General features: G+C 41.4%; 1 protein-coding gene and 1 non-coding gene across 3 annotated transcripts in view; both read right to left on the bottom strand.

Moving 5' to 3' along the window:
* Positions 1-2,572: 2,572 nt before the first annotated feature.
* On the bottom strand, positions 2,573-2,675 carry LOC138989012 (U6 spliceosomal RNA). Its single transcript, XR_011465261.1, has one exon. It is a non-coding gene; the product is annotated as a U6 spliceosomal RNA (small nuclear RNA).
* Positions 2,676-17,874: 15,199 nt separating this feature from the next.
* PDCD1LG2 (programmed cell death 1 ligand 2) overlaps positions 17,875-21,421 on the bottom strand; it is a 64,313-nt gene continuing 60,766 nt past the window's right edge. The window contains exon 6 of one of the 2 annotated variants that reach the window (XM_070376122.1): positions 17,875-20,294. In XM_070376122.1, the coding sequence (XP_070232223.1) occupies positions 20,289-20,294 (6 nt within the window). In that variant the 3' untranslated portion in view covers positions 17,875-20,288. The remainder of the gene's footprint in view (positions 20,295-21,421) is intronic. The other variant, XM_014476871.2, reaches the window with a different exon arrangement.

The raw sequence follows: 21,421 nt of genomic DNA, 5'->3' as shown, positions 1-21,421 counted from the left end.
AAGACTATCTGCTCCCAGCTTTGAACAATATCCTGCTATTGGTGGTTCTGAAGTTCTCCTTAGTTTTTGGCAACTGGATTTCAATTCAGCTTGCATTTGTAGCTGTGGCACAGTTATAATTTACAAGTATGGTATCAGTCATATTTTTTCATATTAAGCCCCCAGAAAGAAGTCAATTTCTTACCAGTTACTTTGTCAGCCTGACTTCTTCTCCAATCATATTAATTTATTCACATGCATGTAAATGTAACACTTTATTATATGCTATGCTATGCTACAAATAAAGATATTCTGTGTCCTTGGCACCTCTCTGAATTACCAAACTGGTAATGTTACTAAAAGTAGAAATGGAGTAAATTAGGCAAGTTATTTAACTTCTCTGAACCAAGTTTCCTTATCTCTGATTTAGGAGTAGTTGCCCTACTCCCTTAGCTGTTAGGAAGGCTGCTTCCCAGGTGGCTTAGTGGTAAAGAACCCACCTGCCAATGCAGGAGACACATGTTTGATCCCTGGGTTGGGAAGATCCCCTGGAGGAGGAAATGGCAACCCACTGCAGTCCTCTTGCCTGGGAAATCCCATGGGCTATAGCCCATGGGGTCACAAAAGAGTCAGACATGACTTAGCAGCTCAACCAGAACATAGACATCTAAAAATGCTTGTCAGGGAGTCCAGTGGTGGTCCAGTGGCTAAGAATCTGCCTGCTAAAGCAGGGGACATGGATTTGATCCCTGGTCTGGGATGATTCCACACGCTGCAGGGCAACTAAGCCTGATGCCACAACTGCTGAATCAGAATTCTAGAGCCCACCGTCCGCAACTGCTGAAGCCTGTCACCCTGGAGCCAGTCCTCTGCAACAAGGGAAGACATGGTGATGAGAAGCCTGAGCACCGCAACTAAAGAAAGCCCATACACGGCAACAAACACCCAGTGTAGCCAAAAATAAATACATTTTTAAAATCCTTTGCAAATTTTAACTTGTCACAGGAATCTAACTTAGAATGATGATGATTGTCACTAATGTTGATAGAATTCGTTTGTTTTATTTGCTCCCTTCTTACTCCTGTTTGTAATGCCTGGTGATTTTTTTAAATAGCAGCCTTGCCCCCATTACTCCCCACTCATCATGGAAAATCCTCCAGGGCCAGTGAATTTCTCATCTTCCCCCAGGTCTCTAGTGTTTCTCCCTCCCATAGAAGCTCCCATCCACTCTGAATTTCTTTGCTTTATGGTCTGTTCCACACATCAGACAATTTTATGTGGCCTTGTTTTTATACAACTTTTCCTATATATGATGTATTCCTCCCACTTCCTATAAATTCCCCAGGGTGAAGCATATCTAATATAGACTTTGTATCTCACACAATGCTGATTGAGGTTCAGACTTTCAAGACAGAACTGGATAGATCCTGGGAACTAAACCTTTCCTCCCAGCAGCTCAGAAAGGGAGGACATGCCGTCCGGGTAGTCTGATGAATTTCCCACCTTGCTGATGAACATTCAGAAAAGTAGGGCCTCTATCAGCCTGAGCTTGAACTTTCATTTTGACTTGGGGGGTTATAGCTGGAGTTGTCAGTCTGGCATTTTTCCTAACACTTTCAAATGTCACATTTTAGCATCTAGTAGTCACTGTTCTTTCCTCCTCTTCATTTTTAGAACACTCAGAAGAGTTTTGTGTTTTGGAAAGACCCCTCTCGCTCCCCAGCCCCGAGTTTTCTGCCTTTAGGAGGGTGGTTCTTGAGGATGACTCCCCAGAGCACCACTCGGAAAGAACGCGAGACGCTCGTGCTGTCACATGCGTGTCAAGTGCTGAGCTGCAGCCCAGCCGAGCGGTGCGTGCAGCGGCCACTGCGGCGTTCAGCTAAGCAGGCAGGATGCTGGCAACCCCAGAACCTTCTCAAACTTTCACTTAGCAAATTTTCCTTTTAGTTTCTGTTTAGAGTCTCTTCAAAACACAAGTAAAAGTTTGCATCAGAAAGGGAAAAAACACGAGTTGTGCATACAAGAATTTTGCCAAACATATCATTATACTTGGTATGTGTGCCACGTTTTGATTTTCAATAAATACAGAACTTCTAAAATTTCAAAAATACTTTTAAACACTTTCAAATTTAATAATTTAGAATGTTAAATTTAAAGATAATTTTTCAGATTTAAATTGTTAAATGTGTTTTTCAAAACCTTTCAAATACAGGAAGAATATAACGAAAATAAAATTGGCCCTTGTACTTATCACATAAACAGAGAAAGTTACTGTTATCACCATACCACACAAATTGTACAGTTAAAAAAGCAAAGGAAAAGAGAGGAAGGGAGTAAAAAAAAAGGAATATCAGCTTTTAGATTTTCTTCTCAAACCTGTTTTAAAAAATAGGACTCTATGGAATGTAACCTCAAGAATTTTGAAAGAAATGACAGATATACTGTATTCTTAATAACACTTATATCACCAGGAGTACCATTGCTGTTTCTGAACATCACAGTGTTTCAATGATCAATAAGTTTTACAGAGCTCTGGTTTCTGTATCACAGAGGACAGATGTACATGTGTGTGTGTGTGTGTGTGTGTGTATGTGTTTGTGTGTGATGCTTCATGAAATTGTGTGTAATCCCTGTGCAGGGGCCATACTATCTTTCTCAGTATCTTTCCAATTTTAGCATATATGTTGCTGAAGCATTTAAAGTATTTTTCAAAAGTCTTATGTGAAGTGTGAAAGTCACTCAGTCGTGTCTGACTCTTTGTGACCCCATGAACTGTAGCCTGCCAGGTTCCTCTGTCCATGGAGTCCATGGAACTCTACCCATGGAGTGGGTAGCTGTTCCCTTCTCCAGGGGATCTTCCCAACTCAGGGATCGATCCCCGGTCTTAGCCATCACAGGCAGATTCTTTACCATCTGAGCCACCAGGGAAGCCCAAGAATACTGGAATGGGTAACCTATGCCTTCTCCAGGCGATCTTCCCAACCTAGGAATCAAACCTGTGGCTCCTGCATTGCAGGCAGCTTCTTTATCAGTTGAGCTACCAGGGAAGCAATATATGTTATCAAAAAACCTTGTAAAATAGAGAAAAGGAGAAAATTACACTGAACTCTACCACTTTAACAAAACTCTATTAATACTTTAGTATACTTCTTTCCAGACTTTTGTCTGATTCTCACTGTTAACATTTTATTTGCTAGTTTCTTTGTACTCAACATTGTAATAGAAGGGAAACAGTTACTATGAGACTATTTATACCATTGCACCTGGGTGTTCATTGGAAGGACTGATGTTGAAGTTGAAACTCCAATACTTTGGCCACCTGGTGTGAAGAGCTGACTCTTTTGAAAAGACCCTGATGGTGGGAAAGATTGAGGGCAGGAGGAGAAGGGGACGACAGAGGATAAGATGGTTGGATGGCATCACCGCCTCAATGGACATAAGTTTGGGTTGGCTCCGTGAGTTGGTGATGGACAGGGAGGCCTGGTGTGCTGCAGTTCATGGGGTCGCAAAGAGTCGGACACGGCTGAGGTGCCTGAACTGAACTGAACACCATTGCTCCAGTCCGATTTTCTCTTTTTCTACATATATGTATATTACATTTACCTTTGTTTATTACCTTAGGTGTCTAGGGCTTTTATAGCATTTTAGTTAAGGAGAAACAGCTTTGATATCAGTTAGCTTTGGGTCTCGGAGAAGGCAATGGCACCCCACTCCAGTACTCTTGCCTGGAAAATCCCATGGATGGAGGAACCTGGTAGGCTGCAGTCCATGGGGTCGCTAAGAGTCGGACATGACTGAGCGACTTCACTTTCACATTTCACTTTCCTGCATTGGAGAAGGAAATGGCAACCCACTCCAGTGTTCTTGCCTGGAGAATCCCAGGGACGGCGGAGCCTGGTGGGCTGCCGTCTATGGGGTCACACAGAGTCGGACACGACTGAAGCGACTTAGCAGCGGCAGTAGCAGGTCTGACTACTAGCTGTGTGAACTCAGGAAAGTTATTAAGCAACCTTGTTACAATTGTCTTACTGTCACTGAGGATAGCACTCTACCTACTTACCAGGTTCTGCCAGCACAAAAAGCGATAAAGTATATAAATTGAGTAACAGAATGACAGGCTCATGGTAAGCGTTCAATATATAAAAACTATTTCTCTACTTAAAATTATATCATAGTTATTTCATATTTCTACATAATCTTTATAACTAGATAGTGATCTGTAATGCAAATATATATCACTATGACTAATTTGCTTCTGTTTTGTTTGACATTATTTCCAGTTTGGGGCCATCTAGATAACACTGTCGGAGAAGGCAATGGCACCCACTCCAGTACTCTTGCCTGGAAAATCCCATGGACGGAGGAGCCTGGTGCGCTGCAGTCCATGGGGTCGCTAAGAGTCGGACACGACTGAGCGACTTCACTTTCACTTTTCTCTTTCATGCATTGGAGAAGGAAATGGCAACCCACTCCAGTATTCTTACTTGGAGAATCCCAGGGATGGGGGAGCCTGGTGGGCTGCCGTCTCAGGGGTTGCACAGAGTCGGACACGACTGAAGCGACTTAGCGCAGCAGCAGCAAATAACACTGTATGGGCTTTCCGGGTGCTTCAGTGGTAATGAATTCACCAGCCAATGCAGGAGACCCGGGTTTGATACCTGGGTTGGGAAGATCCCCTGGAGGAGGAAATGCCAACCCACTGCAATATTCTTGCCGGGAAAGTCTCATGGACAGAGAAGCCTGGCAGGCTATAGTCCATGGAATCGCAGAGGAGGTGGACACGACTTAGCGACTAAACAACAACAGGTAACACTGTAATGTGTGTTTTAATATAATAATGTATTCCACTTCAGTCTATGGATTTCCTTTTTTAAAAAACCCTTGGAATGGTATTTTGGATAAAAGTATGAACCTCGACATGATTCTTGCTATTTATTCAATAATTTTTTCTAGTTCATTTTTTAAAAACTTGAGTAATCAAAGTATAGAGTTTTGTACATTTTTTTTTCTTTCAGTGTTATGGCAAAGCTTTTAAAAATCATATATATATATATTTACATTTGTAATGAACATCTCCATGTTTATTGCTTTTTCTGTGTTTTTTTTTTATTATTTCCTCAGATTTAAATATGTAGAATTCCTCAAGCAAATGGCAGAAAAACTTTAAGAGCCCTGATCTATAGACAAATCACCTTCCTCCAAATTTGTACTGATTTATATGACCACTAACAACTTAAGACTGTGTGTGTGTCTGTGTTAAGTCACTTCAGTCGTGTGCGACTCTTTGTCTATAGACTATACTTATAGACTATATCCTGCCAGACTCAACTTCTATCAATTTAACAACATATTCTGGAGCTGCTGCTGCTAAATCACTTCAGTCGTGTCCGACTCTGTGCGACCTCATAGATGGCAGCCCACTAGGCTCCTCTGTCCCTGGGATTCTCCAGGCAAGAATACTGGAGTGGGTTGCCATTTCCTTCTCCAATGCATGAAAGTGAAAAGTGAAAATGAAGTCGCTCAGTCGTGTCTGACTCTTAGCGACCCTATGGACTGCAGCCTACCAGGCTCCTCTGTCCATGGGATTTTCCAAGCAAGAGTACTGGAGTGGGTTGCCATTGCCTTCACCGTATTTTGAGCATTATGTGTTAAAATTTTAAAAGGTTTTTGCCAATGTAATGATTTAAAAGGCCTACTTAAGTTTTGTTTTGCTTTGAATGTTAAATGACTTATAAAGCCTTTCATTTTTTTGAATTTTAAAGCAAGGGGAACTGAGACACTGGGATGTTGTCTGACTTGACTAGCAGCCTGATTATATTCCTCTTTGATCCATACAACACAAAATTTCAGGCATTGGTTGCTTCCTCTGTACTTCTTGCAGCTGTTCTGTTTTAAAATGGAATTCTGTTTTTATAGAACAAATAGAACTGAGCAGAAACCATGCTGCTCTCTTTGAGTTTGCCTCTCCTAAGTGGAGCCTGCTTTTGAGAATACACAGTTATAGGCAACATGTGTTGTAGGAGGCAGATGATGACCACCCTAAGTGTCCTAACAGGAAAGTTGACATCACCAAGGTCTTACCTTAAAGGTCCAGAAAATTGATTCTGTCAGTACACTCAGAATTAAACTAAAAAATTGGACCATGCTAACCAAATTCCTAGGACTTTAGTATAGTAAGAAATATCATCAATGTGCATATCAGAAATTGGTTCACAATATTCTATTCCCATAGAAAAATCTGTATGAAAAGTCAAATTGTAATCAGTTTGTTCAGGAGCTATAGAATTAGGATGGGGTGGGAAGAGAGAATGGTGGTTGGAATAATGTTAATAATGGCTGGTCATCAAGCTATATGAATCCAATGCATCCATCACCACTGGAGGGACAGACCACACAGGTGGTAGGAATGCATGTGCTGGAGGGACAGGGACCCCTTGCCACCGGATGTGCTCAAGATTCATTATTACAATTTTCTTCATTGGTCTCTTTTCCCTAGACTCTCTGCTTTTGTCCTCAATTCAATTCCACAGTATTTTGTTAAGATCTATGAGCCAATATTGGTTTGAGATCTCAGGTTAGTTCAGTTGCTCAGTCATGTCTAACTCTTTGAAACCTCATGGACTCCAGCATGCCAGGCTTCCCTATCCATCACCAACTCCCAGAGTTTACTCAACCTCATGTCCATTGAGTCAGGGATGCCATCCAGCTCTCTCATCCTCTGTCGTCCCCTTCTCCTCCCACCTTCAATCCTTCCCAGCACCAGGGTCTTTTCCAATGAGTCAGTTCTTCGCCTCAGGTGGCCAAAGTATTGGAGTTTCAGCTTCAGCATCAGTCCTTCCAATGAATATTCAGGACTGATTTCCTTTAGGATGGACTGGCTGGATCTCCTTGTAGTCCAAGGACTCTCAAAATTCTTCTCCAACACCACAGTTCAAAAACATTAATTCTTCAGCACTCAGCTTTTTTATAATCCAACTCTCACATCCATACATGACTACTGGAAAAACCATAGCTTTGACTTGATGGACCTTTGTTGGCAAAGTAATGTCTCTGCTTTTTAATATGCTGTCTAGGTTGGTCATAGCTTTTCTTCCAAGGAGTAAGCGTCTTTTAATTTCATGACTGCAGTCACCACCTGTAGTGATTTTGGAGCCCAGAAAAATAAAGTTTGACACTGTTTCCACTGTTTCCCCATCTATTTCCATGAAGTGGTGGGACCGGATGCCATGACCTTCGTTTTCTGAATGTTGAGCTTTAAGCCAACTTTTTCACTCTCCTCTTTCACTTTCATCAAGAGGCTTTTGAGTTCCTCTTCACTTTCTGTCATAAGGGTGGTGTCATCTGCATGTCTGAGGTTATTGATATTTCTCCTGGCAATCTTGATTCCAGCTTGTGTTTCTTCCAGTACAGCGTTTCTCATGATGTACTCTGCATATAAGTTAAATAAACAGGATGACAATATACAGCCTTGACGAACTCCTTTTCCTATTTGGAACCAGTCTGTTGTTCCATGTCCAGTTCTAACTGTTGCTTCCTGACCTGCATACAAATTTCTCAAGAGGCAGAAAACACTCAAGGAATAGGCAAAACACTCTCTGACATAAATCACAGCAGGATCCTTTATGACCTACCTCCCAGAGTAACGGAAATACAAGCAAAAATAAACTAATTGACCTAATTAAACTTAAAAGCTTTTTCACAACGAGGGAAACTATAAGCAAGGTGAAAAGACAGTCTTCAGAATGGGAAAAACAATAGGAAATAAGCAACTGACAAAGGATTAATCTCAAAAATATACAAGCAGCTCATGCAGCTCAATACCAAAAAAATAAACGATCCAATCAAAAAATGGGCCAAAGAACTATACAGACATTTCTCCAAAGAAGACATACAGATGACTAACAAACACATGAAAATATGCTCAACATCATGCATTATCAGAGAAATGCAAATCAAAACCACAGTGAGGTACCATCTCATGCCAGTCAGAATGGCTGCTATCAAAAAGTCTCCAAACAATAAATTCTGGAGAGGGTGTGGAGAAAAGGGAACCCTCTTACACTGTTGGTGGGAATGCAGACTAGTACAGCCATTATGGAGAACAGTGTGGAGATCCCTTAAAAAACTGGAAATAGAACTGCCATACGACTTAGCAATCCCACTGCTGGGCATACACACCGAGGAAACCAGAATGGAAAGAGACACGTGTAGGCCAGTGTTCATCACAGCACTGTTTACAATAGCTAGGACATGGAAACAACCTAGATGTCCATTAGCAGATGAATGGATAAGAAAGCTGTGGTACATATACACAATGAAATACTACTCAGCTTTTAAAAAGAACACATTTGAACCAGTTCTAATGAGGTGGTTGAAACTGAAGCCTATTATACACAGTGAAGTAAGTCAGAAAAAAAAAACACACCAATACAGTATATTATGGCATATATATGCAATTTAGAAAGATGGTAACAATGACCCTATATGCAAGACAGTAAAAGAGACACAGATATAAATAACAGACTTTTGGACTCAGTGGGAGAAGGCGAGGGTGGGATGATTTGAGAGAATACATTGAAACATGTATATTACCATATGTGAAATAGATCACCAGTCCAACTTTGATGCATGAAATAGGGTATTCAAAGCCTGTGCACTGTGATGACGCTGAGGGATGGGATGGGGAAGGAGTTGGTAAGGGGGTTCAGGATGGGGGACACATGTACACCCATGGCTGATTCATGTCAATGTATGGCAAAAACCACTACAATAGTGTAAAGTAATTACCCTCCAATTAAAATAAATAAATAAATTTTAAAAAATAGAAAAGGCAGAGGAACCAGAGATCAAATTGCCAACATCCATTGGATCATCGACAAAGCAAGAGAGTTCCAGAAAAACATCTATTTCTGCTTTATTGACTATGCCAAAGTCTTTGACTGTGTGGATCACAAAAAACTGTGAAAAATTCTTAAAGAGATGGGAATACCAGATCACCTGACCTACCTCCTGAGAAATCAGTATGCAGGTCAGGAAGCAACAGTTAGAACTGGACATGGAACAACAGACTGATTCCAAATCGGGAAAGGAGTACATCAATGGTGTATATTGTCACCCTGCTTATTTAACTCATATGCAGAGTACATTATGAGAAACGCTGGGATGGATGAAGCAACAGCTGGAATCAAAATTGCTGGAAGAAATATCAATAACCTCATATTCAGATGACACCACACTTATGGGAGAAAGTGAAGAAGAATTAAAGAGCCTCTTGATGAAAGTGAAAGAGGAGAGTGAAAAAGTTGACTTAAAACTCAGCATTCAGAAAACTAAAATCATGGCATCTGGTCCCATTACTTCATGGCAAATAGATGAGGAATCAATGGAAACAGTGACAGACTTTATTTTTGAGGGCTCCAAAATCACTGCAGATGGTCACTTCAGCCATGAAATTAAAAGATGCTTGCTCCTTGGAAGAAAAGTTATGACCAACCTAGACAGCATATTAGAAAGCAGAGACATTACTTTGCCAAAAAAGGTCCATCTCATCAAAGCTATGGTTTTTCCAATATTCATGTATGGATGTGAGACTTGGACTATAAAGAAAGCTGAGAGCCAAAGAACTGATGCTTTTGAACTGTGGTGTTGGATAAGACTCTTGAGAGTCGCTTGGACTGCAAGGAGATCCAACCAGTCCATCCTAAAGGAAATCAGTGCTGAATATTCATTGGAAGGATTGATGCTGAAGCTGGAGCTCCAATACTTTGGCCACCTGAGGTGAGGAACTGACTCATTTGAAAAGACTCTGATGCTGGGAAGGATTGAAGAAGGGAGGAGAAGTGGAAGACAGAGGATGAAACGGTTGGATGGCATCACCGACTCAATGGACATGAGTTTGAGTAAACTCTGGGAGTTGGTGATGGACAGGGAAGTCTGGTGTGCTGCAGTCCATGGGGTCGCAAAGAGTTGAACATGACTGAGTGATTGAAGTGAAATGAACTGAACTTCATTCTTTCCTCAGTTATTTCTCCACTGTTCTCCAGTAGCATATCGGGCACCTCCAGACCTGGGGAGTTTATCTTTCAGTGTTCTATCCTCTTCTCTTTTCATACTGTTCATGGGATTCTCAAGGCAAGAATACTGAAGTGGTATTGCATTTGGGTTTGGGTTCTAGGACTTTGTAAATGAATAAACATCCAGCTCCTATTCGTGGGTATGATGCAGGCTTTTGGAGAAAACCAAACACATATGTAATTACAAAGTACCATGTGGTGTAAGCTTGACTGTATTACATGCCCTAGGACCAAGGGCGACCTGCAGAATCTTGAGGTCTTGTTCTGCTATGTGATGTGAGCTTTTATTGTGGACTTTACTTGGCTTACATGTAAAATGGAGATAAGAATAGCCTCTGTTTCATTGAACTGTAAAGGCTAAATAATGTGATACATGTAAAGCCATTAGAACTATGTCTGGCACATGGTATGAAAGTTAGCTACAATGATAAACAATTAACCTCATGATGGCTACTGACACTATAACATTGGTTATCTATTGTTTCAAGCTCAACAAAAGGAATAATGTATAGTCCAAATCTGGCACTTTAACACATCTAAATGCCATAGAGGTAAGAAATACATCATCAGAAAAGGCAGGATGATCAACTTTCAAAAATGTGATATTTTAGAAGTATTTTTCCTCAGGGTCTTATGTGAGAGCAATACTTTTCTTAGAATAGGCTTCTGACATCTTGTGCTATATATTCTAGGAGAAGCCCACAGAAACATCTGGGCTCTTCCAACATCTCAGCACAAATGACATCACTAGGATTCTTATCCATCTATCCCAATATCTGGCAGATATCAGGGTTACATTCATCTTTGTCTTCTCAGCCTAGTGGTGAGTGACAAAGACCGTAATTTAGCCATCTTAAATCACCAGAGCCTTGTGGATAGTAAGAGCTCATCAACTGTTGACTGATTAAATAACTGGCTTTGATGGTAAACATTGGTTTTCCTCTCCAGCATCCATTTATAATTTGGGGTCCTACCGTATTCTACATTTTAAGTTCACATGTACTAAGTGGAAAAAAAGGGTAATGCCAAAGAATGTTCAAACTACATTATAATTGTGCTCATTTCACATGCCAACAAGGTTATACTCAAGATCCTTCAAGCTAGGCTTTAGCAGTATGTGGACCAAGAATTTCCAGATGTACAAGCAAGGCTTTGAAGAGACAGAGGAACCAGAGATCAAATTGCCAACATTCATTGGATCATGGGGAAAGCAAGGGAGTTCTAGAAAAATATCTACTTCTGCTTCACTGATTACACCAAAACCCTTGACTGTGTGGATCACAACAAACTGTAAAAAGTTCTTAAAGAAATGGGAGTACCAAATCACTTTACTTGTCTCCTGAGAAACTTGTATGTGAGTCAATTGGCAAGAGTTAGGATTGGAGGTGGAACAACTGACTGGTTCAAAACTGGGAAAGGAGTATGTCAAGGCTGAATATTGTCACCTTATTTATTTAACTTATATGCAGAGTACATAATGCAAAATGCTGGGCTGAATGAATCACAAGCTGGAATCAAGATTGTTGGGAGAAATATTAACAAACTCAAATACGCAGATGATACCACTCTAATGGCAGAAAGTAAAGAGGAACTAAATATCCTTTTGATGAAAGTGAAAGAGGAGACTGAAGAAGCTGGCTTTACATGCAACATTAAAAAAACTAAGATCATGGCATCCAGTCCCATCACTTCATGCCAAATAGATGGGGAAAACGTGGAAGCAGTGACAGATATTATTTTCTTGGGCTCCCAAATCACTGTGGATGATGAGTGAAGCCATGAAATGAAAAGATGCTTGCTCCTTGGAAGGAAAGCTATGACAAACCCAGATAGCATAGTAAAAAGCAGGGACATCATTTTGCTGACAAATGTCTATATAGTCAAAGCTTTGGTTTTTCCAGTGGTCATGTATAGATGTGAGGGTTGGACCATAAAGAAGGCTGAACTTCAAAAAATTGATACTTTCGAATTATGGTGCTGGAAAAGACTCTTGAGAGTCCCTTGGACTGCAAAGAGATCAAACCAGTCAATCCTAAAGGAAGTTAATCCTGAATATTCATTGAAAGGACTGATGCTGAAGCTCCAATACTTTGGCCACTTGATTCGAAGAGCTGACTCATTGAAAAAGACCCTGATGCTGGGAAAGATCAAAGGCCAAAGGAGAATGGGGTGGCAGAAGATGAGACAGTTAGATAGCATCACTGACTCAATGGACATGAATCTGAGCAAACTCTGGGAGATTGTGGAGAACAGAGGAGTCTGGTGTGCTGCAACAGTCCATGGGATCACAAAGAGTCAGACATGACATAGTGACTCAACAAAAACAACAGTTGAGTGGAGCTCCAAACTTAAGACATAACTCACATATTCTTTTTCTTCTAGTGATAGGTTTAGGAGAGGGCACATGACATAAACTTGTCTAGAGTTAATATATGAATTGCTGCAAATGCTGGCAAAATGGCTTTTTGTGTGTGTGTAGATTTGAACATGGAAGGTTTAATAACTACTGCAACCACCTTGTGATCACAAAGGGAAATGATTTTCAAATGTAGAGTCAACAAAAAGGCAACAGAATGAAGAGATAGTGGAGAGAACTTCGACAGAGATACAGAAAATATTGTTAGACACCTCTGCCCAACTGTACCTTTGGTGGCACCTTTGACTCTTCGGTTAACATAAGCTGACACGTTCTGCTTTTTAATTTAAGCCAGTTTACATCAGATATTCTTTTGCTTGCAACCAAGTGATATAACTTATTCTGCAAAGTGCATGTTAAAATAAGTTAATTTTGTTCTATACTCATGGCCAAAGCCGTTTCTAGTTGTTATTTTTTTTACTCAGTTAATCAAGAAATGGTTTTTCCAGTAGTCATGTATAAATGTGAGAGTTGGACTATAAAGAAAGCTGAGAGCTGAAGAATTGATGCTTTTGAACTGTGGTATTGGAGAAGACTCTTGAGAGTCCCTTGGACTGCAAGGAAATCTAACCAGTCCATCCTAAAGGAAATCAGTCCTGAATATTCATTGGAAGGACTGATGTTGAAGCTGAAACTCCAGTACTTTGGCCACCTGATGCAAAGAGCTGACTCATTGGAAAAGACCCTGATGCTGGGAAAGATTGAAGGCAGGAGGAGAAGGGGACAATAGAGGATGAGATGGTTGGATGGCATCACTGACTCAACGGACATGAGTCTGAGTGAACTCTGGGAGTTGGTGATGGACAGGGAGGCCTGGTGTGCTGCAGTCCATGGGGTTGCAAAGAGTCAGACACGACTGAGCCACTGAATTGAACTGACTGAATCAAGAAATACCTAATAGGCTCTTGTTATATGGTGAGATGTCACAAAGTTTAAGCAAGTTCCTTGTCCTACAGTTCAATTGGAATTCATCATCTCTGTATTTTTCCTCTCACAAGGAATACATCTCCTTTACTCAGATAAGTTTTGATCCAACAACGAGATCCTTTGAACTGTTCTTGGTTCTAAGCCTACCTTCCTCTACTCTGACCTGCTGGTGGTAGGGCTCTGATTCAGCAAACCTCCTTTACCAGCCTTCTTTGCCTGCTGACTTCCTGTTTAATAAATGGGAAGCCTTAGGGACTGGAATGTGGGAAGGGGAGAATTTCTTCCTATTTCTAGTTCCTGAATGTGTCGTAGCAGTAGACAGCAGAAAGGGAACTGTTCTCTGCAGTTCTAATATCTGGATTTCCTTGGTATCACTTTTTACTCTTTCTGCCTTCTAATATTTTTATAACCAATTCCTTATATTAAATACACTGTTTTTCTGACTGAACCCTGGATGATACAGTATTTGATACTAGGAGTGGTTTCAGGAAACAGACTTTCAAATCAGGAATCTGGATTCATTTGCTTTGCACTCAGAGCTAAGCTCTTCACCAATGGACGATGGCAAGTGGTAATTTATGGAATGTGATGACATCATGATTTATTGATGACAGATGACATCATCATCTCTTCTTCTCAGGTTTAATGCCACTGGTCAGCTGGCTTTTGGAGATCAAGTAACTGCTGTATGTGATCATTATGGTAGAGAAGATGACTATAAGGAAAGTAAGGTGAGATGGCTACTTCTGATGGTGATATAGTGCTTGCAGGAAAAAAATTACAAGCTCATATCTTTCAACTCAAATCATCTTCAGGGCATCAGAGTGCTCCTAAGGCTGCTCCTCAGAGTATCTCTTATTCCCTCTACATATAGGAGACATACCTAAAACATTCAGACCCAAACTAAGCATCCACAGACTGGCCAAATCTCAAATGTCAAAGTTTAGGCAGTAATTTGGAAGGCATAGGACTCTGAGGAATGGAAACATTTGAGTAGACTTGGATGAAGCTGAGAATCTTGAATCTCTCAAGTATCCTTGAACTTCCTTTGAATAAGCCTCTATTTCCTATTTGATGATACTAGCCTTCCTTTGCTTGAAAACCTGTAATGACTCTATATGGAGCAGTTGCCTTGCATGGAGATCCCTATTCACTTTAAACTCCTTTGCTCCCAACTTTCATGGCCTTCAATCTTTTATTTGGAGTCAGATCCCAGCCTGCTTAGGGAGAGAAGGGCAGTCTTGTTCAGGAGGAAGAGGGTTATACTCCAGAAGAATGACAAGATTTGGTTAAGTTTATATTAGAAGAAACATATCTAATATAATAGAGGGTGGATTCTAAGGTATCAGACCAAGGTGAACAGAACATAACATTGGGTTGGGGCTTAATTTAGGTAGCCCTGATATAATACACATTCCATAGATTTTTGGACTTAATGCTATGGTAAACTGTTACAATAATAGGCCCCAGAGAATCATGCCACTCTGTATATTGTGCCCTTATGTAACCCCTTCCACAAAGGGTTTTGGCATAGCCGTCTGACTTGCTTTGGCCAATGAGACTGGAACAAATGTGATGCGAACAGAAACCTGTAAAGCCCTTGCATGTTGGGGTTTGCCTTCTTTTTTCCTGTTCTGGACCAGCTTCCATGTTGATGAAGCCTGACTAACCTGTGCGAGACACATGGCCCACTAGCAATCAGCAGCAATCCAAGACATGTAAGACCAGCTGAGACCAGCATCTTTCAGCCTATCTGTCAAACTGCCAGACTGACTGCAAACACATGAATGAGCCCAGCTGACATGTAAGGAAGAAGTGCCCCAGTTGAGCCCAACCCCAATTGCTAACCTACAAAATCATAAAAACATATGATAAATATAAGCCACTAAGTTTTGTTATACAGCAAAAGCTAGGTAAAACAAATGTAGTTTGAGCAGCTGGGAGTGGCTCAGTTTGCTTGTCTCAGAAACCTATGTTCAACAATACATTCAATGATATTGACTTGATAGAATTTCTCTGGAATAATGTATAGAAAGGAGTTAATGGCTTAGGGAGATAGGAATAATGGAGTAATTTATCATGTAACCTATGTGTCTTTCCTCACTTTGAAAGGGTCCAAGGGATGTTTCCCTCATTAAAGCATTGAGAAATGCATTAGTGAGGGAGCCCCAGCAATCTTGAATACCTCCAGGGAGCTGTTTTCTGTAGGCCAAAGTTGATGCTGGATAATGCTGCCACTGAGATGGGCTTCCTGATTTCAGTGGAGATGACTGGATCCCAGAGTGGGGGTGGGGGACGGGGGGCAGCGGTGGGTGTCTGGCCTACCAAAACACTACTTGACCCATATGACAGAAATTTGACTTATCACAGTTAAGAGTCAGCTTCTTGCCCGTTCCTAGACCCGACCAGTTCACAGATCTGAAGCTCCTGGTTGAGGAGGAAAATTGGACCCTTAAGAAAGGACTGTGCAACAATGCTGCAAATACTTAGTGGAGGTCTTCCTCCAAGCTATCCCTAAAGGGACATAGTCATTTACTAAGGTGTCTGTGCATTGGGAGAAATGAAAATATCCAAACTTTTCAGGGATTCCAAAATACTGCTCTGAAATCACACTAATCCTGCTGCTGCTGCTAAGTCACTTCAGTCGTGTCCGACTCTGTGTGACCCTATAGACGGCAGCCCACCAGGCTCCCTCGTCCCTGGGATTCTCCAGGCAAGAACACTGGAGTGGGTTGCCATTTCCTTCTCCAATGCATGAAAGTGAAAAGCGAAAGTGAAGTCGCTCAGTCATGTCTGACCCTCAGCGACCCCATGGACTGCAGCCTACCAGGCTCCTCCGTCCATGGGATTTTCCAGACAAGAGTACTGGAGTGGGGTGCCACTAATCCTTAGGAACCCCAAATAACACTGTGATCTAATGGTCAAAATAGGGGCTTAGAGTCATCAGGTGATAAACAAAGTTTGGGTCCAATTCCAGCTTATCATGGATCTGTGACCCATGCATCCATTAAAAATGAGAATTAGGAAGCCTAGTCAGCAACATATTTGTGGATTTACTCATGTGTGCTCAGTCGCTTCAGTCATGTCTGACTCTCTGAGACCCTATGGGGTATAGCCTGCCAGGTTCCTCTGCTCATGGGATTCTCCAGGCAAAAATACTCGAGAGGGTAGCCATGCCCCCCTGAGGGTAATCTCGACCCAGGGACTGAACATCTCTTATGTCTCCTGCATTTGCAGGCAGGTTCTTTACCACTAGCACCACCTGGGAAGCTCATCTGTGAACTTATGTACAACGACAAACTTGAAAAAAGGACAGAAAATGACATGTTAACAACTATACCAAGACGCTGTACAAGTCTGGACAAAGCAACTGCTAACAGCAAAAATGAAAATACTTGTGTTTGGATGATGGCGTCATAGGTGATTTTTGCTTGTTTGGCTTTCTCAAGTCCTCAAACTCTCCCAAATGCTGTTTTTGCTTTCTTTGTAAAAGGGACTTTTTTTTTTTTAATACTTGGAACTCATTTAGCTCTTCTTCTTTGAGGATTACCATTGCACAACTTTCTGGCCAATCATATTAAGGTCATGGTAAGTAAGAACATTGAGTGTAGCCACTCTGTCCAGTGCTGTAATGAGTCTCAGAGCCAGTCATGCATGAGGCATCGCTCACATACAAGATACTGCAGGAATGACAAAATCTCACTCTTTTCCCACCCTCTAGGAGCATATAGCTAAGGGGACGATATAAAATGTGCTCAAATCCTCATGATTCAAAACTGAAAATAGATAACTGTTTCAGAGAGGGACAAAGAAAACACTGCTCCACCCAAAGTAAAGAGAGCTCATATTCAGTAGGGGGAAAAAAAAACCCAGAAAATATTCACTGGCAGAACTGGCATCTAAAGAAAGCATAGGGTTTTGTGAAGGCAAATCGAGGCCCCAGAAAAGAGGTGTTCTGGGTGCAGGGGACAGCACAAGGCATACTGGAGGACTGAAGAGCCCCTTGACTTAGCTGGGGAATGCGGCATGTATAGGAGAGCCTGGGGACAAAACCCCTTGGCTGGAAATCCTTGGAAGCTCACTTCTCCCTTAGGGTTAGGATTTAGGAGAAATATCCTGCAGACAGACTAGCTTAATAGTGTCCAGACATTGCCCATTTAGCAAACAGTAGTGGCTGGTACATAGGGGGATTACCAGTGGTACTTGTCATTTAACAGGTACTTACCATGTGCTGTACATGCTAAGTGCCTGATAAAGGAAGATGCTAACTGTCTTTTTTATATTACAGCTGGGCCTTCATATTGAGTTTCCACATCCAACTAAGGATTGAAAATACTAGAAAAGAATTGCAGAAAATTCCAAAAAGCAAAACCTAAATATGCTCTTCAACTATTACACAGCATTTATATTGTAGTTACAACTATTTTACTTAAGCACTTACACTGATTGGGTCTTATAAGTAATCTGCAGATGATTTAAAGTATATGGGAGAACATGAATAGATTACACAAAAATATGGCACCATTTTGTATAAGGGACTTGAGCATCCACAGATTTGGTATCCGAGGGGGTCCTGGAGCCAGTTCCCTGAGATACCAAGGGAGGATTGTATTCATCTTTTAGATAAGGAAACTGATGCTTAGAGATCAGATGATATGTACAAAGTTGTGTAATTCATATACAGTTGAGGTGGGGTTGGAATCTCTGACATCAGAGCCTGTCTTCTACTTCCTGTAGTGCCTCTTTGGAAACAGTAAGAGTGAAATCAATTCTAGACCAGGAAAAAGGACTACAGGGTGTATGTAACCAGTAAAGGACACATGGTGGGGTGTAATGAATATGGTTTCATTGTTCTAGTTCTATCCTTTCCAAGCTAACCAGGCAGCCTTAACCAAATTTCTTAACCTCTCTGTGCCTCAGTTTCCTTATCTTTAAAATGGAGACATGAATAGTGCCTTTCTTAGAGGGTTTTGAGAGAATTCATTTTAATAATATGTATAAAATGCTAGACAACATCAGGTGGGAAGTACTTGGTAAATGTTAATCATTATGGTTGTTAGGCTGTACTGTAGAACATTTCTCACACTAGGACACAATGCTTAGTGCTCTTCTTCCCCAAAGAACCCTGAATTTTGGGATACTGGAGCTAGGGAGCCCTGTCCCAATTTGGTGTTTAAGAAAATAACCCTGATCTAGGACTAAAGATGATGGTATTTTGACAGAAGCCATTATTCCACCAGGTTCCTACAGAGTTAAATATTACCACCCAAGGATGCAGCATGCCAATCACGTATCAGTGGAGATGTGCAGCCCACATGGACAGACCTGCTTCCTCGGGGAGAAGGTCCTGTCTGCCTGCTCTGACCTCTGCACGATTAGGAGGTGCTTCCTTCCCCAGCAGGGGCCCCAGACCAACACATGGGACCTGGGAGACAGCTGTGGGACCCTGCCCTTCTAAAGAGGCATTTGAGTGTGCTGCAAAGGCTTTTAAACCTATGGGAGCCAATTGGCCTTATGGAACATTAAACTTACTGATCTGGATGGTCCCTGAGGAAACCACTTAGCCAAAAGCAGAACATCTGGAACATTTTGAAGAACTGAGTTTTATTCTTCAATGGCATTCTTTGATTTTCAACAGAAGAAACTGAGATATTACATAATTGTCTATTATCCACTTTCACCCCCCTTCATTCTCATCAACCTAAAATTATTCTTTGTCTGTGCATCAGTTAAAAGAGTTTGCTTGAAGCACATTCATCATCTGTTATACTTGATAATGTTTACATTTGGATAGTTTATAGGTCAGCTAATGCCTTGAATGTACTAGCACAAAGACCAAATTGAACATGATCAGCCTGATGGACCACATCCAGTTACCCTCCTCCTTGACACATGATAATGGAGTCCCACAGGTTTTCTAGTACTGACCATCAGAGGTCATGGCTAGTGACCATCACTCTATCACAGACCTGGAAACTGAGCTACTGAAAGGTTAAGTTTAAAGTCAAAGAGAAGACTAGGAAAGGACCCTTAGTTTGGTGCTTTGACCATTATAGCTACTCATCTGAAATTTTTGCAGAAATAGCATATTAGTATGACAAAACTTAAAATGTGTATGATTGGCTTCTGACGTTAAGAAGACAGGATTTTTTGAAGGGAAGATGTAGTTTGCTTTTGCTTTTAAAATACCATTCAACACAGTTCCATTACAAGTTAAAATCAATGCTTTGTGATTTAGATCTCAGAAAAATACTCAATGGCTTTTCTCCACAATCTGTAGTTGACCACTCTGTGTACTTCAATGCTTTAACATTTCATTAAAACAACACAGATGTTTTCTAGCTTCCTGTAAACCATAAAACATGTCAATTATGGCTTGACTTTGTATAAAGTCCTGTCTGTGAACTCACAGTCTCAATAGGCTTGTTCAGTATCCAGAGGAAACTACACATAAAAATAACTCCACTGGCAATCTTCTGTCCATTTCTGTAACTGGAAACTTCTACTTGTCTCTGCTTCTGGAAACCACTTTGGAAACTTAAGGAGAAATAATTCCCTCTGTTTCCAGTCTGGAAGAAAAAAGAGCCAGAGGACCCTCAAGGGGGTCCAGGATCCACTGTGGTTGTTTTCTAAAGTGCAGTAGTGTGTGCGTGGAGCCACGGGCTGTGGGGGAGAGAGCCCAGGTCAGTGGAGGGGCAGTCGCCTGACTTTCCGTTACACGGTGGTGGGTGCTGCCTAGTCGTGCTGCAGTCTCCAGAATAAAGTGCTGATTTATACAAAGACAATTGAAAAGTACAAACAACAAGCTCTGCAGGCCAGGGGATTCTTGTTCAGAGTCTAGAAGTTTCTTGAGGATGTCCTATCAGGTCACCCCAGCTCCTGAGACCACAGGTTCAAATCTGGAGAGAAAAGTTCACAAACAGAAAAATCATTTTTCTGACTGGAAAATACACAAACTCTCAAAGTCTGATTGGAGTGAGAAAATTGGAGTTAAAAACAAACAAAAAAAAAGCTCAAAGGCAGCAGGGCTTAAAGCTTTCTTTTCACCCCCTCGACAATTTGCCCTAGTCCAAATCTTTAGTTTCTCTCCCCAGGCTGATGGCAAGAAGCTCTCTCCTCTGTTCTCTGAGCTGCAGGCAGCTGAGAAATACTGGAGCAAAGTTCAAGGGGCTTACCTATTCAGACCTTTCATTGTGTCAGATATTTCTGTTTATTCCTGGAGATGCATTTTCCTCCACCCTGCTCAGCTTGTGCACGTCCTAGGACTGCATCACTAGCCTCTCTTTCCTCTGGTTTCCATTCCATTTTTCCCCTCAAGTATCAGAGAGAGAGGAGATTGCATGGGATAGGAGAGTAAGGTTGGGAGATCTCTTCCTCAGTCACCTACTGGACAGGCTGCAGGTCCGTTTTATCCCTCTCTTAAAGCCTACAGCTCTGTGGTCTGCCCTTTCCTCCTGCAGTTCTCACCAGGCTTCTGAAACTGCTCCCTTCCCTTTCCCCTTCAGTCTGAGGATGCTGGGCCCCCTGAGACTAGCAAGAGCAGGGACCAGTGTCCATCTGTATCCTCTATCATATCCTTTTATAATGAATTGATAAAACATGTAAACTATTTTCCTGAGCCCTGTGAACAGCTCTAGCAAATTAGTTGAACCCAAGGACCTCAGATTTATAGCTGATTGGTCAGAAGTACAGGTGACAGCCTGAACGTGTGACTGGCATCTGAAGTGGAGGGGGAACACTCTTGGGAACTGAGCCCTTAACCTGTGGAATCTCACACTATCACCAGTTAGTGTCAGAATTGAGTTACATTGTAGGACACTCACCTTGTGATGCAGAGAATGGCTTGATGTGGGGAAAACTTCCACACATCTGGTGTCAGATATGCTTGAGTTTGATAGTAGTATGAGAGTAAAAGAGGAATATAGGAGGACAACTCAAAATTTTTCCTACTCAGAATATATATGTGTATATATATAAAGGGTTATAAGAGAAAAGAAGAAAAAAAATTAGAATCATTGGCATAGGA

The sequence above is a fragment of the Bos mutus genome, chromosome 8, assembly GCF_027580195.1.
Source record: "Bos mutus isolate GX-2022 chromosome 8, NWIPB_WYAK_1.1, whole genome shotgun sequence".
Lineage (NCBI taxonomy): Eukaryota > Metazoa > Chordata > Mammalia > Artiodactyla > Bovidae > Bos > Bos mutus.
This window is presented reverse-complemented; position numbering and strand designations above follow the sequence as displayed.